Source organism: Balaenoptera acutorostrata, chromosome 20 (genome assembly GCF_949987535.1).
Source record: "Balaenoptera acutorostrata chromosome 20, mBalAcu1.1, whole genome shotgun sequence".
NCBI classification, from domain to species: domain Eukaryota; kingdom Metazoa; phylum Chordata; class Mammalia; order Artiodactyla; family Balaenopteridae; genus Balaenoptera; species Balaenoptera acutorostrata.
This window is the reverse complement of record NC_080083.1, coordinates 45222276-45244778: the sequence shown is the minus strand read 5'-3', so window position 1 is coordinate 45244778 and position 22503 is coordinate 45222276. Positions and strand designations below refer to the sequence as shown.

Below are 22503 nucleotides of genomic sequence, written 5' to 3'. Positions count from 1 at the left end.
GCTTCGGGCGGTGCACCTGTACGCGGTGAGGACCCGAACAAAAGTTCCTCGGCCCCAGTGCGCAAGTCGCCCACCCCTGGACGGAGGGACCGACGGGTCTTCGAGTGACCCTCGTCCAGCGAAACCCGAAACTACGGTCGGTCACCTCGGCCAAGGTCGGTCGCGAAAGCAAATATTCCAAAACTGGCGCATGGCTAGGGCTGACATGTTTGCGTTTAATTTCCTTGATGTTTTACTCTTGTTAGTAAAGGTAATTCGTTAGAAACTCCTGAGTGAGACTTCTCGTCTGTGTCTTGTTTAACTTTTCGTATGAGCGAAGTTCACAAAGCAGACCAAGATGCCGGCGCGTGGCAGTCCTTACGGGGATCCCGGCCCTCGGACCGGCCCCCAACAATACCCTGCTTCTCGGCCCCCTCCCCCAGGCACGGAAGCGGCAAAGACAGGCCTCCCCTACCCCCGGCCCAGCCAGTTTATACAGAGCCTCTACGACCTGGCGGCCCTCCGGATTCTTGTGTCCCTACAGGAGCAAGGGGAGTTGGGGACTGCAGCCTAGAACTTAGCTTCCCCGACCTCCCCAAACTCCAGTCTCGTCGGGATTAAGGGAGTAAATCCCTGATGCCACAGACCAGGTCAAGGACAAGTTCTCCCCCGCCCTACTCCCCCCTCCTGGGCGGGAATTCACCCCCCTTCCCGGATGAAAGGTACTAAATAGACGCGAAGGGAGGGGTGGTGGCGGCCCCGGCCCCTTGATGTTCCGGTTGAACAGGTGCTGGTGAAAAGGAGGCGGACCCGGCGGAAGAGTCGGCCAGGGGGGCCTGCGCCGAAGGGGGGGTAGCCTCTTCCACGCCTCAGTCCTCCGGCCGGTTTTCCCCCCTCCTCTCGGTCAGCCCCTCCCCCGCAGGAAGCGTTCCCGGCCCCGACGCCTTTGAAGTGTCGCTGAAGCCCCCAGGGCTGCTTCTCCCCTCCGCCACCGCATCTTACTCTGCGGGAGTGTGACCTTTGGTCCCTGCGGGTGTCCACCCCCCTTTAGGAAGTAGGGGGGTCAGGTTTCGTCCCCCTTGCCCACACCGGCCTTAGGGATGAAGCCTTCGGGTTGACGACGCTCTCTCACTTCTTCCCCAGACGCAATTTCAGGGACTTTAATATTTTGTGGTGCTGTGTGTGAGTCTATGTTTTGTGTTTGTGTACATGTATCGAGTTCAAGTGTAAATGTGTTGTTCGTGAGCACTTCCGCAGTAGTGGCTCTCTAACTCGCGTGGGTCTCTAAGCGCGCCTGAATGGCTGGACCTGGGGTGTGCCCCTCTGGGAGGGTACGGTAGTGTGGCTGGATGAAGCTGAGTGAGTCTGTGTGTCTGTGGGTGCCTCGGCGTGCTTCTGAGGGGTCTGAGTCCCTGTGCGTGCGTGTGTGCCTGTGAGCTGGACCGGAAGCTCCCCGAGGGCAGGAACACCCGTTTGTTCACTGCTCTATCTCAACGACTGCACATAGTAAGCATTCAATAAATATTTGTTGAATGAACAAATGTCTGCGTGTAAGAGTGTCTACCCTCCAGACAGACCTCCAAGGGAAGAGCCCGCGAGCGGCCACTCAAAAAGACCCCCTCACACCGAGGGGTGAGCAGCCCACGTCGCTCCCGCTGCTTCTAGCGCCCCTTCCCCTGATCTCCACCTCCAAGTTTCCTTGGGGTTGAAGAACGGTCGCAGAGACGAGGACCTGGGCGGAAGGGGCTGGCGAATCGGAGACCCGGGGCCGAGACCAAAGGGCAGGCAGATGGAGGGCTCAGGAGCGCCAACCGAGAGCCATAGAAAGAAAAAGGAAGAGGGAGAATGAGCGTGGAGCGAGCGAGCGAGCGAAAAGCTCCCTACCAAGCCAGGCTTTGTTCCCTGAACCTAAGACTTTACCCGGCGGCGGGCGGCGGGCGGGCCGGGAGCGAGCGAGCGGAGGCGCGCGGCCATGGCTGCCGCGGCCGGGCAGGGGGGCCGGGGAGGCGGCGCGTGAGCGGGCGGCGCGGGGCGGGCGGGCGCCCGCGATGTGCCACTCGGCACCTCCCCCGCCGGGCCCGGGCTGCGCGGCGGCCGGGCGGCCCTGGTAGCTGGGCGTGCGGCGCGGAGGGGGCGAGCCCGGCGCGCGGGTCTCATTGTTGGGGGGGGGGGCCCGTCGGGGCATGAGGGCGAGAGCACGGCGGGGGGGGGCGGCCAGACAGAGCGAGCGAGGAGGAGGAGGAGGAGGACGCCGAGGAGGAAGAAGGAGGAGGCAAAGAAAAGAAGCGGCGGCGGCGGAGGAGGAGGAGGAGGGAGCGAGGAGGCGCGCGGCCCCCCGCTCCCTCCCTCCCCCCCTGACCCCCGACCCCCGCCGGCCGGCCCCCCGCCCCAGCCCCGGAGGGAGCTCATGGGAGTATGAAGGAGATGGTAGGAGGCTGCTGCGTATGTTCGGACGAGAGGGGCTGGGCCGAGAATCCGCTGGTCTACTGTGATGGGCACGCGTGTAGCGTGGCTGTCCACCAAGGTACGGGGGTGGCCCGCGGGGGGGCGGAGGGACCCAGGGGGCGGCGTGGGCAGGGAGCCCCCGGCCGCGCCCTCTGGAGACCTCCCGGGGCTCGGGCGCCCCTCCCCCACCCCACCTGAAGAGAAGGGAGGAGTCGGGGGGCTGCCCCCGCCCGGTCCTGGAGGACCGGGTCAGGCATTGTTTTCTTGCCTATTGTTCCAGTCCCGCGCCCCCCACCCCAAGTTGAGGGAGTTTGGGGACAGTCTAGGGGCCAATGAGTGCACTCTCCGCGCCCCACACCGCCAGTGTCAGGGCTGCTTGGAGAATGTTTACCTGCGAGGTGTCCCCTCCCGCCCGGTTATTTTGGTCCCGGCTCTCGGAGGGAGAGGTCAAGGGGGGGGGGTCATCCTCCCCTCCTGCTTCCGGATACTGGGAGGAGCGGAATTGGGAAGGGAGGAGAAGGGTCCCAGGGGAGAGGGGACTCCTAAAATCCTCCGGGGAAGAGTTGCGGATAGGAGAGAGGTTGCGCAGGGGGCCGGGAATCGAGAAGAGGGAGGTTTGGAGTTTCCCCCAGCAGCACATGGTTCGGGAGTTAACTCCTTGAGGAATCTTGCCGAGGGCGCAGACTGGCATCTCCCGCCTGTCTGGCACAGCCAGCTGCCCCCCCCCACGCCCTTCCTGGGACAGCCCTTAATCCTGTCGCTGTCGGGTCTTCCCGCCACTCTCCTATTGGTTACCTGCACTGCACCTGCCCTCGGCCTTGACTTTTGAGCTGTACCTATTATAGTTAGTGGCAGAAGATGAGCTCCCTAGACCCCCGACTTCCCCGCCTCTTCCATTACTGGCCCTTTAAGAAATGCCCCCCCCCAATAACAACAAAACGCGTTTGTCTATCGTAAATGTTGTTCCTCTGATTTTCTCTTCCTGATGATGAGGACTGGTCCTGGCAGGAGCTGGGAAACAGAAAGCTGGGTACAGAAAGGGCATGAGGGGAGGATCTTCTAGAAGTTTAAGGTCAAGGACTCAGACGTCCCACCTCTGCTTGGAGGACTTGGTTATGTGGTTGAAAGCTGGCTGCGTGCTGTTGGGCATTCCTTGTGGTCCTGCTGTCTAGTGAGTGCCCCCCAGGCTGGGAACAGCCCCCTGGCCTAGTTCCTTAGAGTCACCCCCTTCCCCCAGTTATTCTGGGAACAGCCACTGGTGACAGATTTGCTTGGTGATTCTCCTCCCTCATCCCCAGCTTGCTATGGCATCGTCCAGGTGCCAACAGGACCCTGGTTCTGCAGGAAATGTGAATCTCAGGAGCGAGCAGCCAGGGTGGTGAGTTTGAGACTCCTCTCTCCCCGCCTATACACCTGAGGTTCCCCCCCCCTCCCCACCGAGCTATGGGACTCTGAGGCTGAGGCTGGGGTGGGACTGTCACACAGGATTTCCTGTTTCCTGCACACCTGTCACCAACCCCATCTCTCCCTCAGCTTATCCCTCACTCTGCGTCACCTCAGGCGCCGGGCCTTTTATTTTTGTTTGCTTGTTTGTTTGAGCCTTTTATTATGGAAGGTTTCCAACCTGTACAAAAGTAGAGGGAATGCTATAATGAGCCTCATGTTGATGTGGATCACCCGTCTTCAACAATTATCACTCGTGGTCAATCCTGTTTTCTCTGTACCCCCACCAGTTCCGCCTTAGACATCTTATCATTACATCCTGGGGCCCTCTGAATGTGTTCAGGGAGGGCCCAGCTCAGCAGATCCCCCACCCCCTTTGGGAAAGCCCACCCCCCAAACCCCTGTGCCCCCTTTTATTGGCAGAGGTGTGAGCTGTGCCCACACAAAGATGGGGCATTGAAGAGGACTGACAATGGAGGTGAGGGGGGTGCTGAGCCCCAGGGCTCATCTATTGAGGTCAGCAAGGCCCCCTGAGCAGGGTCTGGGAAGGCAGGAGTGGTCTGTGGGCGGGGGTGGAATGCAGAGGCTGGTTTCCCTTCCCTTCCCTGGCTGGCAGTGGAGTCTGATGGGAAGGCCATGGAGGAGGGGACCATCTGCAGTATGGGGCTGTGAGAGGTGGGGGTCTTGGGCTCGCCATCGCAGCTGAGGCCAGCCCCACACTGCCCCAGGCTGGGCCCACGTGGTGTGTGCCCTCTACATCCCTGAGGTGCAGTTTGCCAACGTGCTCACCATGGAGCCCATCGTGCTGCAGTACGTGCCTCATGATCGCTTCAACAAGGTCAGCGGCCCCTACCGTGCCCCATACCAGTCCCTTCCCTAGCCAACCATTCTTGGGTCCCTCCAGCCCTTTCTTCATCCAGTGTAATTTGATTCTGTCCAACCTACACTTTCGGGGAACTCAGGAGGTGGGTAGGCACCTTCCACTGATAGATTCAGGCTCGTGCTCTGGAACTCAAGTGAAATAGTAGGCTCCCTTGTAGAAGTACTGCCTGAAGGTAGACCTTAGCGAGCAGTTCACTTAATTCACTGAGCACATTTTACCGAGTGCCTACTATGTGCCGAAACTGGGGCAAGATGCTAGACACACAGTGTTTAGATTGATCAAGACAGGTGTGCTCCCTGCCCCACGGAACTCACACTTCTGTGTGGGAGGACTATAGATATCAATAAACAGGCAAATAAAATAAATGCAACTTGTGTTAAGTGCTGTGAAGAAAACAAACAAGGTACTGAAATAAAGGATACCCTGCGGGAGGCGGTGGGGGGGGCTTACTTTAGATAAAGTAGTCAAAGAAAGAGACATTTTGGTTGAGACCTGGGGGATGAGAAGGAGCCATCCTTGATGAGGGGGGAGAGTTCCAGGTACCAGGCAGAAGGAACAGCATGTGCAAAGGCCCAGAGGTGGGGGTGAGCTCACCAGTGAGGAAGGCAGACACAGTCCCTGGCCTTATAGGGCTCACCATCCAAGGACTGCACTGTCCAGTATAGTAGCCACTGGCCACATGTGGTTATGTAAATTAATTAAAATTAAATAGAACTTAAAATTCAGTTCCTCAGTCACACTAGCCACATTTCCAGTGCTCAGTAGCCTGTGTGGTTTGTGACTGCTGTATCGGACAGTGCAGTATAGAACAGTTCCATCATCACCAAAAGTGCTGTTGGATAGCCCTGACCTAGGATCATGTGGAGAGGATGGAATTGAGGGGGGAGACCAAAGGATCCCTCAGGGGGAAGGGAGGAGGGCATGATTGTACTGTATCCTGCAGACATGTTACATCTGTGAGGAGCAGGGCCGGGAGAGCAAGGCAGCCTCAGGAGCTTGCATGACCTGTAACCGCCACGGATGTCGACAGGCTTTCCATGTCACCTGGTGAGAGCCCCGCCTGCCCTGCACCCACCCCGCAGGGTTCTCTAGCCAGCTGTACCAACCCGCTCCGAGGTTTGCCATGGATGGCTGCCAAATAGGTTCATCCTAGCTGCTGTCTCTTTGGAGATGATGGCAGTGCTTTCCTCGGGTGATCTTGGCTTCACCCCAGCAGGGATCTAGGAGGGTGCAAGGGAGGTGGCTGATCTGGTTTGTGGCCACACCCTTCTCAGGCTGACCTCTCTTGGTTAGTGCCCAAATGGCAGGCCTGCTGTGTGAGGAGGAAGTGCTGGAGGTCGACAACGTCAAGTACTGTGGCTATTGCAAATACCACTTCAGCAAAATGGTGAGTTTCATCTGGGCATGAGTGGGTCAGTCAGCCATGGTTTAGAGGGTATGGGCTCCAGGCCAGGCCAGTGCCTGGTGCTGGGAGGACAGACGTGGAAGGCACTATGTCCCTGCCCTTGAGGAGCTCACCACTGGATAAGGAATAATTGAAGCACAGCTGAGGGGTGTGAATCAGAGCTCAACCAGGCAGTCCATCCAGAGGACGGAGCTCAGGCCCTGCCTGTCAGAGGCTGGGAGGCTTCAAGGAAGAGGCAGCATTTAAGCTGAGCCAACATTTGTGGGGCTTGCTGTGTCCCAGCCTCTGTACTAATCTCTTTATGTGTGTTTTTTTGTGTGATCTTCCCCAAAACCCTAAGAACTAGGTGTACTGCATTTCCCCGTTTTTATGGATGAGTAAGCTAAGACCCACTAAGATTATGTTATTTACCTCACAGCTGGTGTGTGGGATTCAGAACAGTCTGAAGCTTCTCAGGAGCCTGCTAAGCAAAGACAGAGAGAAAGGAATCCCAGGCAGAGGGATTGGCATGGATAAAGTCCCGAGATGAGAAAGAGCATTCATAAGCAGCAGAACAGGGTGTGTGGTAGGGACAAGGCAGGAGATGAGGCGAAAAAGCTCAAGCAGGGCCAGAGCTGGACTTGCTTCTGCCCCAGGTTCACGGGCCCAAGGAAAGGTGGGAGAAGGGGTGCTAATCCATGTTTGTGGAGAGACGTGCGTTTCCAGAAGCTGTGGGGTGTCCTGGAGAGGTATGCTGTGGCCTGACTGGGAAGGCAGCTTGGACCTGACCCCCAGGCCACAGGCTTGTAACGCTGCTTGAAAGCAAGAGGGTAACATGATCAGATTTGTGTTTCAGGAAGATTACCCTGGCAGCCACTGTGAAGCCAGATCTGAAGGGCCAGGGCGGCGGCTGGGAGACAGCTGTGAGAAGGGGGGCATGGAGGGATGAAGCTGGGTTCTAGAACCATTTCTAGATAGACTTGCCTACATGTCGGGGTAGCTGAGAAGGAGGAGTTGAGGGTGGCACATAGGATCCAGGTTCTCAGTGCTGGGTGGATGGGGCTTGAGCACCTGAGGGTGCTGTGAACAGGTGGTGCAGTAGGCTTCTATAGGGCTAGCATATGTCCTGGTCTGCCCCGGAGAGTCCCAGTTTGTGCCTTTTGCCCTGGTATAATTATTAATAGCTCCTCCTTTCATTTTCAGAAGTGTCCTACTTTGGATCATAAGTCATAGGGTCATCTAGGTGCAGGGTTTGATATCAACAAGGTAGGGAGCTCGGTTTGGTTCATAGGAGGTGCCAAGTGGGGATGTTCAGATTTGGTGGCTGTGAGGCCCCCGGGCAGGGTGGTAGTGGCAGCCCCAGGTGTATAAGGCTGGGGCTGGAATCCCCGGGTGCCCATCAGGTAGGGGGCTCAGGTGTGAAGAGAACCATGAGGTGGGGGAGTTTAGAGCTCAGCAGAGTAGAAGCAGTGCCCACCGCTGGGGAGGGATGGGGTCAGACGAGGCCTGAAATTAGTCCTTGGATTTGACAGTTGGAGGTAGTGGGTGACCTTAGAGGGAACAGCTATAAGTCTAGGACAGGTGAAGCCATCAGCCCAGGCAGTGGGGAGTCCAAGGCCCTGGCTGGGAGGAATGGCAGCACAAGGGTTGTTTGGGTTTTTCTTATGGATGTTTACTCCCCACCGCTTCTTAAGGGCAGCAGGTCCTTTGGGACAAAAGGAACCACTGTGTTTGGTGGAGGGCCAGGAACAAAGGAGAAGGGGTGATGGCTGGAGCAAAGTGTCTGGAGGAGAGGATGGGGTATGGAGTACAGGGGAGCAGGGGCTCCCATGAGGGCCGTCCCGCATGTCCTCCACCCCAGGGAAGGAGGTGGTGGTGGGCCGTGGCCCAGGGCCTGAGAGGGGCCAAGAGGGCACCATGAAAAGAGGTGGGCGGAGAGTGAGAGGCCTACCTCCATCCGTGCCTTGCTGGGCCGAGACGCCCCACCGCTTCTGGGCCTCCGTTGCTGCTGAATCTTGTGCACTGGACAAGCCAGTGGGGAAGCTAGGATTCCAGTCTAGGGAACGCACTTCCGTTGAGCAGAGTATCATTAAGGACACAGGGTCCTCTTAGTGACAGGCAGGGCGGGGGCGGGGGTCCCTGATCTTCAGGAACCTTTCCCTAGGCTAGTGAGAGGAGGGCGTGGCAGTTCCTCTCGGTTCTCTCCCCAGAAGACATCCCGGCACACAAGCGGGGCAGGCAGCGGAGGAGGGGGCGGCACAGGGGGAGGCGGTAGCGGCTTCATCGCTGGCCGGAGGAGCAGGTCGGCCTCGCCATCCACGCAGCAGGAGAAACACCCTTCCCACCACGAGAGGGGCCAGAAGAAGGTAAAAGTCTTCTCCCTCTACCCCTCCTGCCCACTCACAAACAACTGTTTCTTTCAAGAAGCCACCACAGGTATCCGGAAGGCCATAGGGCCTACCCCCTTCCTTCCTCTGAGGCCACTGAGGGCAGAGAGGGGACTGAGGAAGTGACATGTGAGGGTCACGGAGGGTGAGGTGAAGGCTTGGCTTCCCTGGGGCTCTTTGTAGCTGTGTGGTCCCTCCGTGTCCTCCCCAGGACACGACAGTGTCCCCAACATTTGCACACACGCCACAGTCTAGCCATGTGTCGGTCCAGTTTGTAAGTGCACATGCCTGCGTCCCCGCCACACGTCACAGTGTGCCCGGCTCCCGTCCCTCCGCACAGCTCCGTGTCCCGGGTGTGTGCTCACATGAGTGGTGCTCTGTGTCACTGGCATGATAATGGGACAGGCTATTTTTAGCAGGCAGTGAGGGGGAGGGGGAAGGGCTGTCGGCTCTCAGAGGAACCTGCCTGGGCCACTCCTGTCCCGCCAAAGTCCCCCAGTCCCTCCATAGGGGGAGATGGTGCCCACAAAGCCTCGTCCTTGAAAGGACCCCACTCCCCACATGCCTGTGCTGTGTTTATCCTGACCCAGACTGTTCCACAACATCAGTTCCGGTCCCTTCTTCCTCCCCAGAGTCGAAAGGACAAAGAACGCCTTAAACAGAAGCACAAGAAGCGGCCTGAGTCACCCCCCAGCATCCTCACCCCACCTGTGGTCCCCACTGCTGACAAGGTACTGCTGCCTACACCCAGGAGGGATGGCCACAGCAGCGGGAGGGAGGCACGGGCTGAGGGGTCGGGGTGAGCACCCCGGGAACCTCCGCAGCTTCAGGTTAATATGCCTCTGCTCCCCACCCCGCCCCCCTCTACTCCTGTTCTAGCCCAGGAGGGGCCTCTGCTCCTCAGCCCCACCAGTCACTGACCAACCAGGAGAGTAGGGGTGGGGTGGGGGGCACCACCCTGCCTGCTGGCTGCCAGATGTTCACATCTGCCTCTGTCCAGACAGAGGGCCTCAGCACTGGGCTCCTGTCTGCAGGTACAGTACTCATGGTGTTCCTCTGATTTTCTGGGGCCCATTTCCCCAGAGAGAGGCAGAGAGGACCCCTTCACTTTATCCCTTCTCCACATCAGGAGGCTGCCCACAGGCTGTCGCCTAACCAAAAGCCCGCTCCATGTGGGCTGGAGGGACTGAAAGTGCGGCCCTTGGTGGCTTGCGGGGCAGGCCTGTGGACCACACCCTGAAACCCCCACTGATCCCACCTTCCCGGTAGGGGCATGGCATGTCAGGCCTGACTCCAGAAACTGGCAACATCTGGATAAGCAACCAGCAGGCCCTACCCGAGGCCAGGGAATGGCTAATCCAAGCCAGAGCAGCCCTCCCTGCCCCTCCTTCCAGCCCATCCTCCCCATGGAAGGAGAACAGGGGCCTGGAGACACTGCCTCCTCCTGTCACCATTATTGCCCCATTCACCTCCACTGGCCTCAGGAGGTTGGCAGAGCTCTGGGCATCTTAGCAGGAGGCTCAGGTATCAGGTTTCCAGGGTGATGTTGCTGTGGCAACTGTCCCAGTAACCCTCTCCCCTCCCTGCTGCCCAGGGCTCACCTGGAAAAGCTTGACATCTGCGCCCTCTGGTCTTTCCCTGGGGTTTGCAGGCAGGGGGAAAGAGAGGGCCAGAGATCTAGGAGTTATCCCAGTGGCCGGGCATCCCTTTGGATGTGTTGGAGCATTCTGCCCATCCCCCTCCACCCACCCCAGCATTTCAGCCACCCCTCCCCCTGGGCCCTCTCCTCCCTTGCTCTCATAACCACATCTGGCTCCCTTCAGAACTCCAGCTGTTGAAAAGAACAAAGAAAAAGACAAGAGACCAGGGCTCCGCCCAGGAAGGGGCAGCTCAGGGTGGCTCTCATTCTCCCATCCATCCTCCCTCTGGCATTTGTTCATTTACTGAATACCTGGTCTCCACCAGGAGGAAAAGCCACCCCTGGTAGTAATACAAAGCCCTAACTCACTCACCACATGCCAGGCTCCCTTCTGGAACGGGGATGGAGGGGATGCCTGGGAGATTTGCTCATTTAATCCTCAAAATAATCCAATGAAGTAGGTATTTTATTAACCCCATTTAATAAATGAAGAAACTGAGGCACAGAGAAGTTAAGTAATTTGCTTAAAAGCACACAGCTAGGGAGTGGTGGAGTCAAGATTTGAACCCGGGCAGTTGGGCCTGAAGGCCTGTTCTCTTTTTCTTTCTTCTCTTTTTTTTTTTTTTTTTTTTTTTTTTTTAATTTATTTATTTATTCATTTATTTTTAATTTTTGGTTGCATTGGGTCTTTGCTGCTGCACGCGGGCTTTCTCTAGTTGCAGTGAGCGGGGGCTACTCTTTGTTGTGGGGCGCAGGCTTCTCATTGCGGTGGCTTCTCTTGTCGCGGAGCACAGGCTCTAGGCGCGCAGGCTTCAGTAGTTGCGGCACACAGGCTTCAGTAGTTGTGGCTCGCGGGCTCTAGAGCTCAGGCTCAGTAGTTGTGGCGCACGGGCTTAGTTGAAAGGCCTGTTCTCTTAACCACCACAGGACACTGTCTCTGCAGTGTATCACTAGCAGCCATGCCATCAGAATCATCATCATCGACCCCATACTATGTATCTGGCATTGTGGTCCTCGTAATTCTCCAAATAGGCATAATTAGCCCCATAGGACACTGAAGCTCGGTGAGGTTGAGAGACCACACAACATAACACGGTGGTAAACGGCAGAACCCACCAGGCTCACAGACCCCGGAGACCCTGCACTTCCAGCCACTGCTGCCGCCCTCAGACATGGGGGACTGTATCTTGCAGTACAGTGTGGCACCCGATGGCTGATGTGGGTGGGTACACGATACCCTGGAAATAAGAGGACAGAAAGATTTGTTCCACTCCAGGTAGCTATAGGGTGACTTCACGGAACAGGGGGCTCCCGAGCTGGATTTTGAAGGAGAAGATGTTTCCCAGGAAGAGGAAGGCTAGGCTTTCCGGGCAGAGGGCTGGGCATGGAAGCTCAGGTTGTCTAGGAAGGGCATGGAGTGGCCAGGGAGCGGGCTGTCAGCCAGGTGGCTGCATCTGGGGGTGAGCATGGCGGGAGTGGTGGTGACTGGAGGGCCCAGGAGTGGGGCCAGGGCAGCCCATTCTCCGTGGAGTTCCTCTTCCCTGCGTACACCACTTCCCAGCACAAGTCCAGCCCTCTTAGGCCTAAGTATTTCTTAAATGAGTGACTAAGAAGATACGTGCATCAGTACAGGCTCTGGGACTGTTTTCATCTCTCGCCTGCCCGAGGTGAAGGACAGACAGTTTCTTGGGTTCAGAGCTCCCAACTCTTCACACCCAGAAGTTACAGAGCTGCCTCCCCATCTCCCTGGTCTAGGAGCTCCTGCCACTATCCCCTTGCCCGAAAATCCTTCCTGAAGCTGACTCTGGGCTCTCCCAGTAGAGCCCTAGGTCCTGTGTCCTCCTGCTCCACTCCCAAGTCAGGGTGAGCCCAGACCCTGGGAGCTGGCCTCGAGCCTTCCTCTCCTCCTCCCCTCAGGTCTCCTCCTCAGCTCCCTCCTCCTCCCACCACGAGGCCAGCACTCAGGAGACTTCTGAAAGCAGCAGGGACTCAAAGGGGAAAAAGTCTTCCAGCCATGGCCTGAGTCACAAGGGGAAGAAGCTGAGCAGTGGGAAAGGTGTGAGCAGCTTTACCTCCGCCTCCTCCTCTTCTTCCTCCTCCTCTTCCTCCTCCTCTGGGGGCCCCTTCCAGCCTGCAGGTGAGTGTGGGCATCCCGGAGGAGGCTGGGAGCGGGACAGTGTTTGGCCCTGAGCTTTTCTACTAAGGGCCTTTTTATGTTGGTTTGCGTCTCATTTGCTTCCTAAATTGGTTGGGGTGGGGAGAATCTCCACCAAGTGACTCCTCTCCACACCCTCCCCTCAGCCCTCTCCTCTCGAGGTGGAACTCCCCTCTGGTCTCCCTCAGGGCTCACCTCTCCGACCCCCATAACCATGTTCATTATCCCCTGCACTTATGCTGTCAGGTACCATTTTTAAAGCACCAACTCTAATCTCCTGTAATCTCTGTAGTCATCGAGTGAGGTCACTAGGGTGGGAGTTATTCTCCTCCTACTTTATCACAGGTGGGAAAGCTGGAGGGCGGGGACACTCATCCCAGGACACAGAGACAGTGGCAGAGCTGGGACAGGAAACTCAGCTTCCCCATCCCCTGACCAGAGCTCTCTCTACTAGTGCACACTGGGAGCGGGAGGGAGGCAGGGGATCTGGGGTCCAGCTGTAATTCCGTTTCCCTCTCTGCAGTTTCGTCCCTGCAGAGCTCCCCCGACTTCTCTGCATTCCCCAAGTTGGAGCAGCCAGAGGAGGACAAGTACTCCAAGCCCACAGCACACCCCCCTTCGGCTCCTCCCTCTCCCTCAGCCCCTGAGCCCCCCAAGGCTGACCTCTTTGAGCAGAAGGTGGTCTTCTCTGGCTTTGGGCCCATCATGCGCTTCTCCACCACCACCTCCAGCTCGGGCCGGGCCCGGGCCCCGTCCCCGGGAGACTATAAGTCACCCCACGTCTCGGGGTCCGGGGCCTCAGCAGGCACCCACAAGCGGATGCCCACACTGAGCGCCGCCCCCGTGCCCGCTGAGGAGACCCCTGAGACAGGCCTGAAGGAGAAGAAGCACAAAGCCAGCAAGAGGAGCCGACACGGGCCAGGCCGTCCCAAGGGCAGCCGCAACAAGGAGGGCACCGGGGGCCCGGCCCTTCCCTCCCTGCCCGGTGCCCAGCTGGCTGGCTTTACCGCCACTGCTGCCTCACCCTTCTCCGGAGGTTCCCTTGTCAGCTCTGGCCTGGGTGGTCTGGCCTCCCGTACCTTTGGGCCTTCCGGGAGCCTGCCCAGCCTGAGCCTGGAGTCCCCCCTGCTGGGGGCAGGTTAGTGACCCTTGGGGATGGAGGGTATCTCAGGGCCCAGCCAGTCTAGTGAGGGGACAGAGGCACAAACATGCAGTTAGAAGGAAATGTGATAGAAACTGCTCCAAAAGACAAAGGATGCAGATGACAGTCACCTCTGAGACACTCCCCCATACCCATTTTCTGCATGGTTGTAGCGGGAGAGCTTGCCAACAGGACTTAACCAAGTTTGGGTTGGGGAATTAGAAAAACTGGGAATTCTCCAGGCTTTAGCAGGGCAGTGGAATAAGCAGGCATGGCAAGCAGATGTCACCCAAGCAAGAAGTGACATCTTTGCAGCAAGAGGGTGAGACTGGTGTGTGGCCAGATCCAGGGGAGTGTTCTCCTTGGGGAGAGGCTGCTCCAGCCACCTGACTAAGGTGGGGCGTGGGGGAGTGGTGACTCTAAGCTTCCCTCTGTGTCTGTCTTGTGCCTGTAGGCATCTACACCAGTAATAAGGACCCCATCTCCCACGGTGGTGGAATGCTGCGGGCTGTCTGCAGCACCCCCCTCTCCTCCAGCCTTCTGGGGCCCCCAGGGACCTCGGCCTTGCCCCGCCTCAGCCGCTCCCCATTCACCAGCACCCTCCCTTCCTCCTCTGCTTCTATCTCCACCACTCAGGTGAGGCCTTACTCCTGGGCTCCGCCATCCCTGGGCAGGTGGGGGACAGCCTGCTGAGGACCGCAGCTTTCCATGGGAATTTGAGAGATTGGGCTTGATCACCACCAGAACTTCTCCCTCTCTCTGGTCCTCTCTCCTCCCCAGCACACCTGGTCCCCTCCACCCCGGTGCACACAGTTGTGCTCTAGATCCAAGAATAACCACCAGGCTGGACTCTACCTCCTTTCCCTCAGGTGTTTTCTCTGGCTGGCTCCACCTTTAGTCTCCCTTCTACCCACATCTTTGGAACCCCCATGGGTGCCGTTAACCCCCTCCTCACCCAAGCCGAGAGCAGCCACACAGGTATGTGAGTCTCTGACCCCATTCCCCTTTCTTCCCAAAGGCCTGAGGGGCACCTGTCACCTGCTTGTCACCCCAGAAAGGATGGGAGGGCTTTCTGGCTGCCCCCACCCTCTGGCCATTGCCCACCCTGCAAAAAAACATTCCACACACAACAAACCTACACTTTCACATTAAAACCCCCGTGAGGAGGCGGGACAGGACAGGGCAGAATTCATACTGCTCCATCTCACAAAACAAAAAGGCAGAGAGATGAATGACTTGCTCAAGGCAGTTGGGGTAGGGAAAGGCAGAGCAGCAGCTGAAATTCTGGTACCCTGGCTCCAAGCCTAGTTCTCCTACCGCTGTAGCCTAGCTCCCTGCTGGCCTCTTAGTGAGTTCTTGGGATCAGAGTTTACTGAGATCCCACCAGCTGGACAACAGGCTCTCTGGGTATTTAGGAGTTAAGGGGGCGGATCACAAGTGCCCCTCCCTCTCCCTGGAGAGTCAACCCAGCCCCAGAGAGCTGATTGGTGCAGAGGTACCACCTGGCCGGCTGGAGGGCGGGGCTTACCAGTTCAGGTAAGCCTTAAGGGGGCCGAATCTGATTCCAGAATTAAGAACCCTACAGAGTAGGTGACTATTTTTCCAAAACGCAAAGTGGAATTCAGTGGCCCAACAGAGGGTTTTGTCGTCTAATTTTTTAGTTTATTAATATAAAAGTCATACAAAACTGATTATAATAGCTACAGTAATTAAGGCCTTGCTGCATGGCAGCTAAACCGCTCAGATTAACACTTCACATTTACTACCTTATTTTAATCCTCGTAACATCACTTCAGAGAGGTTAGTTTCAAGCCCACGGTCACACAGCAAGTAAGTATCATATCCAAGTTCAACTCAGGACTGTGTAGGCCCCAAGTTTCTATGACTCTGAAGTTGTAAGTTTTCCAGGAAAAAAGTTGGGAGGTAGATCTGAAAGTAGCCAAGCTGCAGGAGCCTTTCTGCCTAGAGAAGGAGGAAGGGAGGAGATCTCATGGCTTTGCCTCCCACGGCGCTGGGTTTCCAAGCCAGGGCTCCCAGCGCCTTAAGAACTAGAACTGGCTATCTGGGGTTGGGAGATCCTGGGGAAAGGAGTCTGCGGTAAGTTCCCAGATCCCGCACCCACTTCCCAGGCGGGGACTGTGAGGCCGACGGCACCTCTTCCTCGCTGATCCCTGCCCCCCTTCTCCTTCCAAGAGCCAGACCTGGAGGACTGCAGCTTCCGATGTCGGGGGACCTCCCCCCAGGAGAGTCTGTCTTCCATGTGAGGGAGAGAGTGCCGGCTTGGGGGAGGGGCTGGGAGCAGGGCGGAGGGACTGTCAAGGAGGAGAGGGCGGAGAGGCGGGCGCGGGGGAGAGGGTGGGATCCAGAGGGGATGAATGAAACCCCTAAGGCGGGAGGAGGAGGGCAGGGAGACTGGAGTGGGGGAGTGAGGTAAGCCTGAGCTCGGTTTTCCCTTCTGACCCCAGGTCCCCCATCAGCAGTCTCCCAGCACTCTTCGACCAGACAGCACCCTGCGGGGGCGGCCAGTTGGACCCAGCGGCCCCCGGAACGACTAACATGGAGCAGCTGCTGGAGAAGCAGGGCGATGGCGAGGCCGGAGTCAACAGTGAGAAGGGGTGACGTCGGGCTGGGTGACCTGTCCTAGGACACCCCCAGACTCGGTCACCTTTCCCAGGTCCCCAAACGTCTTTAAAGTTCCGCCTGCGGCCCCGGCCCTGCCTTAACTCTGGCCAACCGAGGGCCTTGCCTTTAACCCTCGCTGGGTCCTGCTCTTGGGCCCGCCCCCTCTTCGCAGGGCTTTTGGCCCTCGCGACCTCCTGGCCCTTATTTTACTAAGCCCCAACTTCCGCCCGCCCCTTCCCTCCCAAGCACTTGGCCTCCACCCCAAGCCTCAGGCCCCACCCGTGGTCCTCACACCTCTGGCTCCCCAGGACTCACCTGAGTCCCTCGCTAGCCGGCGCCTTCTCTGCTAGGTCTCAGTCAGATTTCCTCCGTCAGGCCCCGCCCTCCAGGCCCCGCCCCCGGTCACCTGGCCCCGCCCCCAGCCTTTCCAGGCCCGGGGGGCTCAGGCTCTCTCGCGTTCTGTCTGCAGTCGTGGAGATGCTGAAGGCGCTGCATGCACTGCAGAAGGAAAACCAGAGGCTTCAGGAGCAGATCCTGAGCCTTACGGCCAAGAAAGAGCGACTGCAGATTCTCAACGTGCAACTCTCTGTGCCCTTCGCCGCCCTGCCTGCCGCCCTGCCTGCCACCAACGGCCCTGTCCCTGGGCCCTATGGCCTGCCTCCCCAAGGTAAGGGGAATCCCACCCAGCCCGGGGATGGGGGCCTCTGCTGTGCGGTCGGAACTGGCCCTGACTCCAGCCCCTCACCTCCTTCCGTGATCCCCCTCCCTCAGCCGGCAGCAGCGATTCCTTGAGCACCAGCAAGAGCCCTCCGGGGAAGAACAGTCTGGGCCTGGACAACTCGCTGTCCACGTCTTCCGAGGTGGGCGCCACGGGGAGGGGCACCAGGGAAGGGCAGGAGTGGGGAGGTGCGAGGGCCTTCTAGTTGCATCTCTACCTTGAGGCTATTGGAGGCTGGACAATGGAGTGATTGGTTGAGTAATTGGTTGACTGACCCATTCATTCCTTCATTAAATAAGTAATAATTATGAGGTGCCTACTTAGCTCCGGGCATTGGCTAAGCAATGAGTGAGCAAATCAGACAGCCTTGCTCCTGGAGACAGGCTCAATCCAAGAAAATCAATAATTACAAATCAGGAAAAGTGCTAAGATGGAAATAATTTGAGGGCTATGAGAAAGAATGGAGGGTGGAATTCTTCTCTGAATATAAGGTGGTTAGGGAAGGCCTCTTTGAGAAGTGTTTGTGAAGAGTTTATTATAGTTTGTTGTAGCTACACACAAAATAATCCCCGTGTAATTGCTGGCGGTTGGGGGAGCAGTTGCTATTGTTATATTGTGGTTGTTCTGGAAATCAAACAAAGTGGGTTCTTGTTCTCCCTGCTACTTTCTAAATGTGTGACTTGGGCAACAATAATCATAATAGTAACTGACATTAATTGCATACTTGCCCTTTGTCATGTCCTGTGCTGAGACTTTTAAAGGGTTTGTGTGTTTCGTTTTCACAATAATTGTATGGAATAGGTTCTCCTCTTACCCCCATGTTATGAGTGAGGAAACTAAAACAGAGAAGCCACTCAAGCCATTAAATTGTGGACATGGGATTTGAGCCTGAATCTTTCACTCCAGCTGCCTGCAGAGTTGTTTAGCCTGTCGCCTAAGAACCAGTGGTTTCACCCATAAAAAGGCAGAAACGAGTTAGTACAGGTCAGGCACTGAACCCTGGGTCTGGTTCACCAGGTGGTCACTACCGTCATCACTGTTCAGTGTTAAACAAGCATCATGAGGGGTGCTGGGCCCCCAGGAAGTGACTTGTGAAGACTGTTTGGATTCTTAGCCTTTATCCCGGGCCTTGCTTCTTCCTGGGTGGCTCTGCCTGGGGGAAGGGGGGTGTGGCTGTGCTCTGTGAGAATGCTGATGGGTGCCGGGCCGGGGGGCCAGAAAGGTCATGCTGGCCCCCTGCCCCTCTGACCCCTCCCTTCCCCCTCCCTCCCCAGGACCCACACTCAGGCTGCCCAAGCCGCAGCAGCTCGTCGCTGTCCTTCCACAGCACGCCCCCACCGCTGCCCCTGCTCCAGCAGAGCCCTGCTACTCTGCCCCTGGCCCTGCCTGGGGGCCCTGCCCCGCTCCCGCCCCAGCCACAGAATGGGCTAGGCCGGGCACCCGGGGCAGCGGGGCTGGGGGCTATGCCCATGGCTGAGGGGCTGCTGGGGGGGCTGGCGGGCAGCGGGGCCCTGCCCCTCAATGGGCTCCTGGGGGGGTTGAATGGGGCTGCCGCCCCCAACCCCGCGGGCTTGAGCCAGGCTGGCGGGGCCCCCGCGCTGCAGCTGCCAGGTTGTCTCAACAGGTGAGGGAGAGCTCAGTCTGGGGAAGGGAAGGGGGAGGCTGGCTCTGGGAGGGAATCCCCCCGAACACCCACAGTTCCTCAGAAGGAAAGCTGTCCTCTGATCTTACAGGGTCTAGAATCTAGTCACCCCAGGTTCTCCTTAGATGTTAGATGTGAGTGCCCTCCGGATGGTAGCTCTCCGGGGACAAAGTCGTCTGTTTATGCCTTGTACCCTAGCTAGCCTAGGTTTTCCTTCTGGGAAAGTTCTTCCCTCTGACGTGCCTCCCTCCCACTGTCCTCTCTGAGCTCAGTCCGTTTCGCTCTAGTCCTCTAACATCACACATCCCTGCCTCTCCCCACCTGGGTCTGAGGGAGTCTGGGAAGTTAGGGGAGCAGGCGAGGAGGGTTCTGCTCTCCCTTCCCATGGTCTGTGATTTGTCCCCCTGCCTCAGCCTCACCGAGCAGCAGCGACACCTCCTGCAGCAGCAAGAGCAGCAGCTCCAGCAGCTCCAGCAGCTCCTGGCGTCCCCACAGCTGACCCCGGTAATGCCCCTCCCTGCCTGGGCCGCCTCCCCTCCCCCAGCTCTGCTGGAAGGGCCCTCTCAGAGCGGTCTGGGCCAGTCCAGGGAGGGCAGCCCCAGGCTGGGTGGAGATTGCCCCTAAGGGTCATGTGGGGTCGGAGGGCATAAGGGTTCCTCTCGGGGGGGCCCCTGGGCACTGGGGAAGGGATGCTGTAGTGGCCCCAGATCACATCCTAGCGAGAGGATCTGGAGGGTGGTGAGTCCTCAGTTACTGAGCGTTTCCAATTCCAGCCCCAAGGCTCTTCAGTGGGGAACCTCAGGGTCTGCGTAGAGAGGTGGCCGAGCAGGTGACAGACACCGCTTCAACCAGAGCAGCCCCTCCTAGGTTTTTCTTGTGTGTTGAGTTCTGCTAAGAATTCCTTTGGAGGAAAGAAATTCCTCCTATTAAAAAGGAGGGAGTTGAAAAAATAGAAAAATATTCATTTTCATATAAAGAAACATGAGAAAGATACATAAGAAACCAATTCAATTGGTTATCTACAGAGGCCAGATGGCAGCAGGGGTAAAAGCAAGATTTCTGAAGATAAGCCTTAATAAATCACTTTGGGTTTTGGAACACTGAAAATGCTTTGCCTATTCAAAGCAAAAATAAATGACTCTTAAGGGAAAAAACAAATGAAAAAGAGGGGAGTTGAAAACTATTGACCTCATTCAGTATTTCTCAACTTGGGGTCATACCATCCCTGGGGACATTTGTGGTTGTCATAGCAACTGAGGAATTGATTTAGTGGGGGGGGGTGGGGCCAGGGATGTTAAACCCCCTGCACTTGGCCGGTAGTGCCCCGGCTGACAAACGCTGACGGTGTGCAACCACTTTCTTGTCTGGATGGGGAGACTGAGGCCCAGAGGAGGGAGTTAGAGACGGAACCTTGACTGTCTCCCAGGTCTTTTGCCTCATGGTCCTAGTGTGATAGGATGGTGCCCAGGCCAATGAGGGCAAGATGACCCTGGGGACCACTGGCCAGTAAGCAATCTGGCCCCCTTGCAGGAACACCAGACTGTTGTCTACCAGATGATCCAGCAGATCCAGCAGAAGCGGGAGCTGCAGCGGCTGCAGATGGCCGGGGGCTCCCAGTTGCCCATGGCCAGCCTGCTGGCCGGGAGCTCCACCCCGCTGCTGTCCGCGGGCACTCCTGGCCTGCTGCCCACAGCATCTGCCCCACCTCTGCTGCCCGCCGGAGCCCTGGTGGCTCCCTCGCTCGGCAACAACACAAGTCTCATGGCCGCAGCAGCTGCGGCCGCAGCAGTAGCGGCAGCAGGCGGACCTCCAGTCCTCACTGCCCAGACCAACCCCTTCCTCAACCTGTCGGGGGCGGATGGCAGTGGCAGTGGCCCCAAAGGAGGGGTGAGTAAGGGGTCCGGCTTGGGGGAGGGGCCGGGAGTGGGGCAGAGGGACCGTCCTGTCTCCCTTCTCCTGGATGGGCAGCGAGGGAGCATTAGAAGGTCCATCATCAGATGCATCATCAGAAGGAGGAAGGAAGCGACCCCTAGGGCAGCAGAGTGCCCTGCTCTAGACCCCAGGGCCTCTGCCAGCACATGGGTGCCCTCCTGCAGATCCAAGAAAGATACACTTTGCACATGGGCTAATAGCGAAAGGACCAATTAGAAAACAGCGTTCCTCTGGGGAGACCCATTAGGAAAGGCTGTTTCCTCTCTGATTGGACCATTTAGAAGAAGATGATGCTCTGGGTGGGCCATTTCAAGAAAGGCCCTCCCTTCTTCTTCTGAGGGCAAAGGGCCAGAGCCCATGTGCTGCCCTCGGCTGGCACATGCCTGCTTAGCTGGGTGCCCTATGCAGGGCAACTCCCCCAAACACACACACACACAAGGTGACCCTGGTGTGCCGCCGCCAAAGCCCAGACCCTTACTGCACCCAACATCAGCTTTCTTGACCCAGGAAGCTATTCTCAACTGGGTGTTAGGACCAGACACCTCCCAAAGCCCCAGTCTTCCTTCCTCTTTTTCCAGACTGCTGACAAAGGAGCCTCAGCCAACCAGGAAAAAGGCTAAATCCACCCAGGCTCCTGCTGACCCCCCAAGTGGAGGGGCAGATCCTGGTTTGAGGGGTCCCAGCCTGGAGCGGGCACCTGTACCCAGACACTGGAGAGCCCCGGCCTAGAGCATGTGCTGAGGCCCGGGGAGTGTGGGGTGTTCCTGGTGCCGAGGACTGAGACCGAGAGGGGAGCCCCTTCCATCTGGCCCCCCTCCCCCTCTGCACTGGCCCCTTTGTGAGGGGCTCAGAAGGAGGACAGGCTCCAAGCCCGCCTAGGAGCCCCCACTCTCAGCGAATGTTTTGAGGTTCCCCAGAGAGCAAAGTGGGCCATGGCATAAGTGGGGGGTTGGTTGAACCCGCCACGTAAAATGGATTAGCACTTGAGTGGGATAAGTGGGGGGCTAGGCCCTGGGCCTGCCCCTGTGCGGAAGTCTTTTATGGAAGAAGGGGTGGCCCTACTTGACCTGCAGTTTCTTCCCAACTTGGGCAGATGGCAAGAGGGCTTCCTGGGACTGTTTCTCGCTGGGCCCCTTCCCCTGCCCCCGACAAGGGTCACAAGCTGAGCTTGTAAAAGCCCACAGACTAGGGGGCCGAAGAAGGGGTAGGATAGCATCAAATTTGGCCCAAGCCTCCCTACCTCTGGGGGGTGGGCCCCAGTGATGGGCTGGGGGAAGGCAGGGGGTGGGCGGCGCAGCCCCCTCGATCCCCTGCCCCTTGTTTGCACTATTGGATTTAGGAGTGCCGAGGGTGGGGAGATGGAGCTGCCTGACTCAGAGAGCGTGTATGCGTGTGCGTGTGTCTGTCCATCTGTCTGTCTGTCTACCCCTGGAGCCCGGGCAGCCGAGGGCAGGGATAGGAGCAGTGCTCTGATGAGGCAGTATCAGAGGGGCGCTCCCAGGTCTTGTTTGCACCCTCTCACCTCACCAACTTTGGTCCCTCTCTGGGGCCCGAATGGTTAACAAAAACCAGAACCGTACTCCAATATTGGAGAGTAACTGGGGGCTGGGGGCTTTGAATCAGGGTAATATCCTGCCTTTCCTCCCCCAGACTCCACATGGTCTCAGTGCCCCCTCAGCGCTCCCCTTGCCCCACTGATACTTGGTCCTGCTTCCCTGGCAAAGGGGAGCCCCAGGGATTGGGGGACGAGGCAAGGGGGGTTAAGTGCCACTTCTTTTAGTGAAACCTTCCTCCCAGGATTAGCCAGCCTGCCTTCCTGCACTCCACCCCCACCCACCAGGGGAGACTTAAGCTTACGCTGACCTACAACTGTCCCTTCACCCACCAGCTATTTCCCCGGGGTGTAGTGGGCAATTCTCACCTTAAAGAGTCCCCACCTGCCCAGAGCCTCTGGTGGCCAAGGTTGAGGGCCGGTGGGACAGCCAGGAGAGGGGCGAGGTTGAAGCCTGTGTCTGTGTCGGGTGCACTGGGGTCGGAGCCAGGAGGAGCGTGGCCAGCTTCCCTGATGACCACGTCTAGTCAGTCTCTTTGCATGTGTGGATTTGTGTGTGTGTGTGTGTTTCTGTTTGGGTT

The 22503-nt window shown here is 57.9% G+C and overlaps 1 protein-coding gene across 5 annotated transcripts; it reads left to right on the top strand.

Annotated features, from left to right (window-relative positions):
* Window positions 1–2146: 2146 nt before the first annotated feature.
* On the top strand, window positions 2147–22284 carry MLLT6 (MLLT6, PHD finger containing). 5 transcript variants are annotated; one of them, XM_057535327.1, is made up of 20 exons: window positions 2147–2503; window positions 3723–3802; window positions 4291–4345; window positions 4596–4705; window positions 5694–5797; window positions 6044–6137; window positions 8345–8500; window positions 9154–9252; window positions 12078–12216; window positions 12839–13453; window positions 13911–14092; window positions 14326–14434; window positions 15650–15716; window positions 15922–16061; window positions 16548–16745; window positions 16850–16938; window positions 18071–18420; window positions 18852–18942; window positions 19969–20325; window positions 20949–22284. In XM_057535327.1, the coding sequence occupies exons 1-20, from the start codon at window positions 2395–2397 to the stop codon at window positions 20988–20990; spliced, it is 3186 nt and encodes a 1061-aa protein (XP_057391310.1). In that variant the 5' UTR covers window positions 2147–2394; the 3' UTR covers window positions 20991–22284. The 5 variants fall into 5 exon arrangements, with proteins under 5 accessions (XP_057391310.1, XP_057391309.1, XP_057391308.1 ...); XM_057535326.1 differs by having other exon boundaries at window positions 2148–2503; window positions 8348–8500; window positions 12078–12297; XM_057535325.1 differs by having other exon boundaries at window positions 2149–2503; window positions 12078–12297.
* Window positions 22285–22503: the final 219 nt, after the last annotated feature.

What these genes read in the sequence shown, in the direction of transcription:
- MLLT6 (XM_057535325.1), top strand. Translation starts at nt 2,395, where the DNA reads ATGAAGGAGATGGTAGGAGGCTGCTGCGTATGTTCGGACGAGAGGGGC. An exon ending in ACGAGAGGGGCCAGAAGAAG is followed by an intron (nt 8,501 to 9,153) that starts GTAAAAGTCTTC and finishes CTTCCTCCCCAG; the next exon opens with AGTCGAAAGGACAAAGAACG. An exon ending in CAGGAGAGTCTGTCTTCCAT is followed by an intron (nt 15,717 to 15,921) that starts GTGAGGGAGAGA and finishes TTCTGACCCCAG; the next exon opens with GTCCCCCATCAGCAGTCTCC.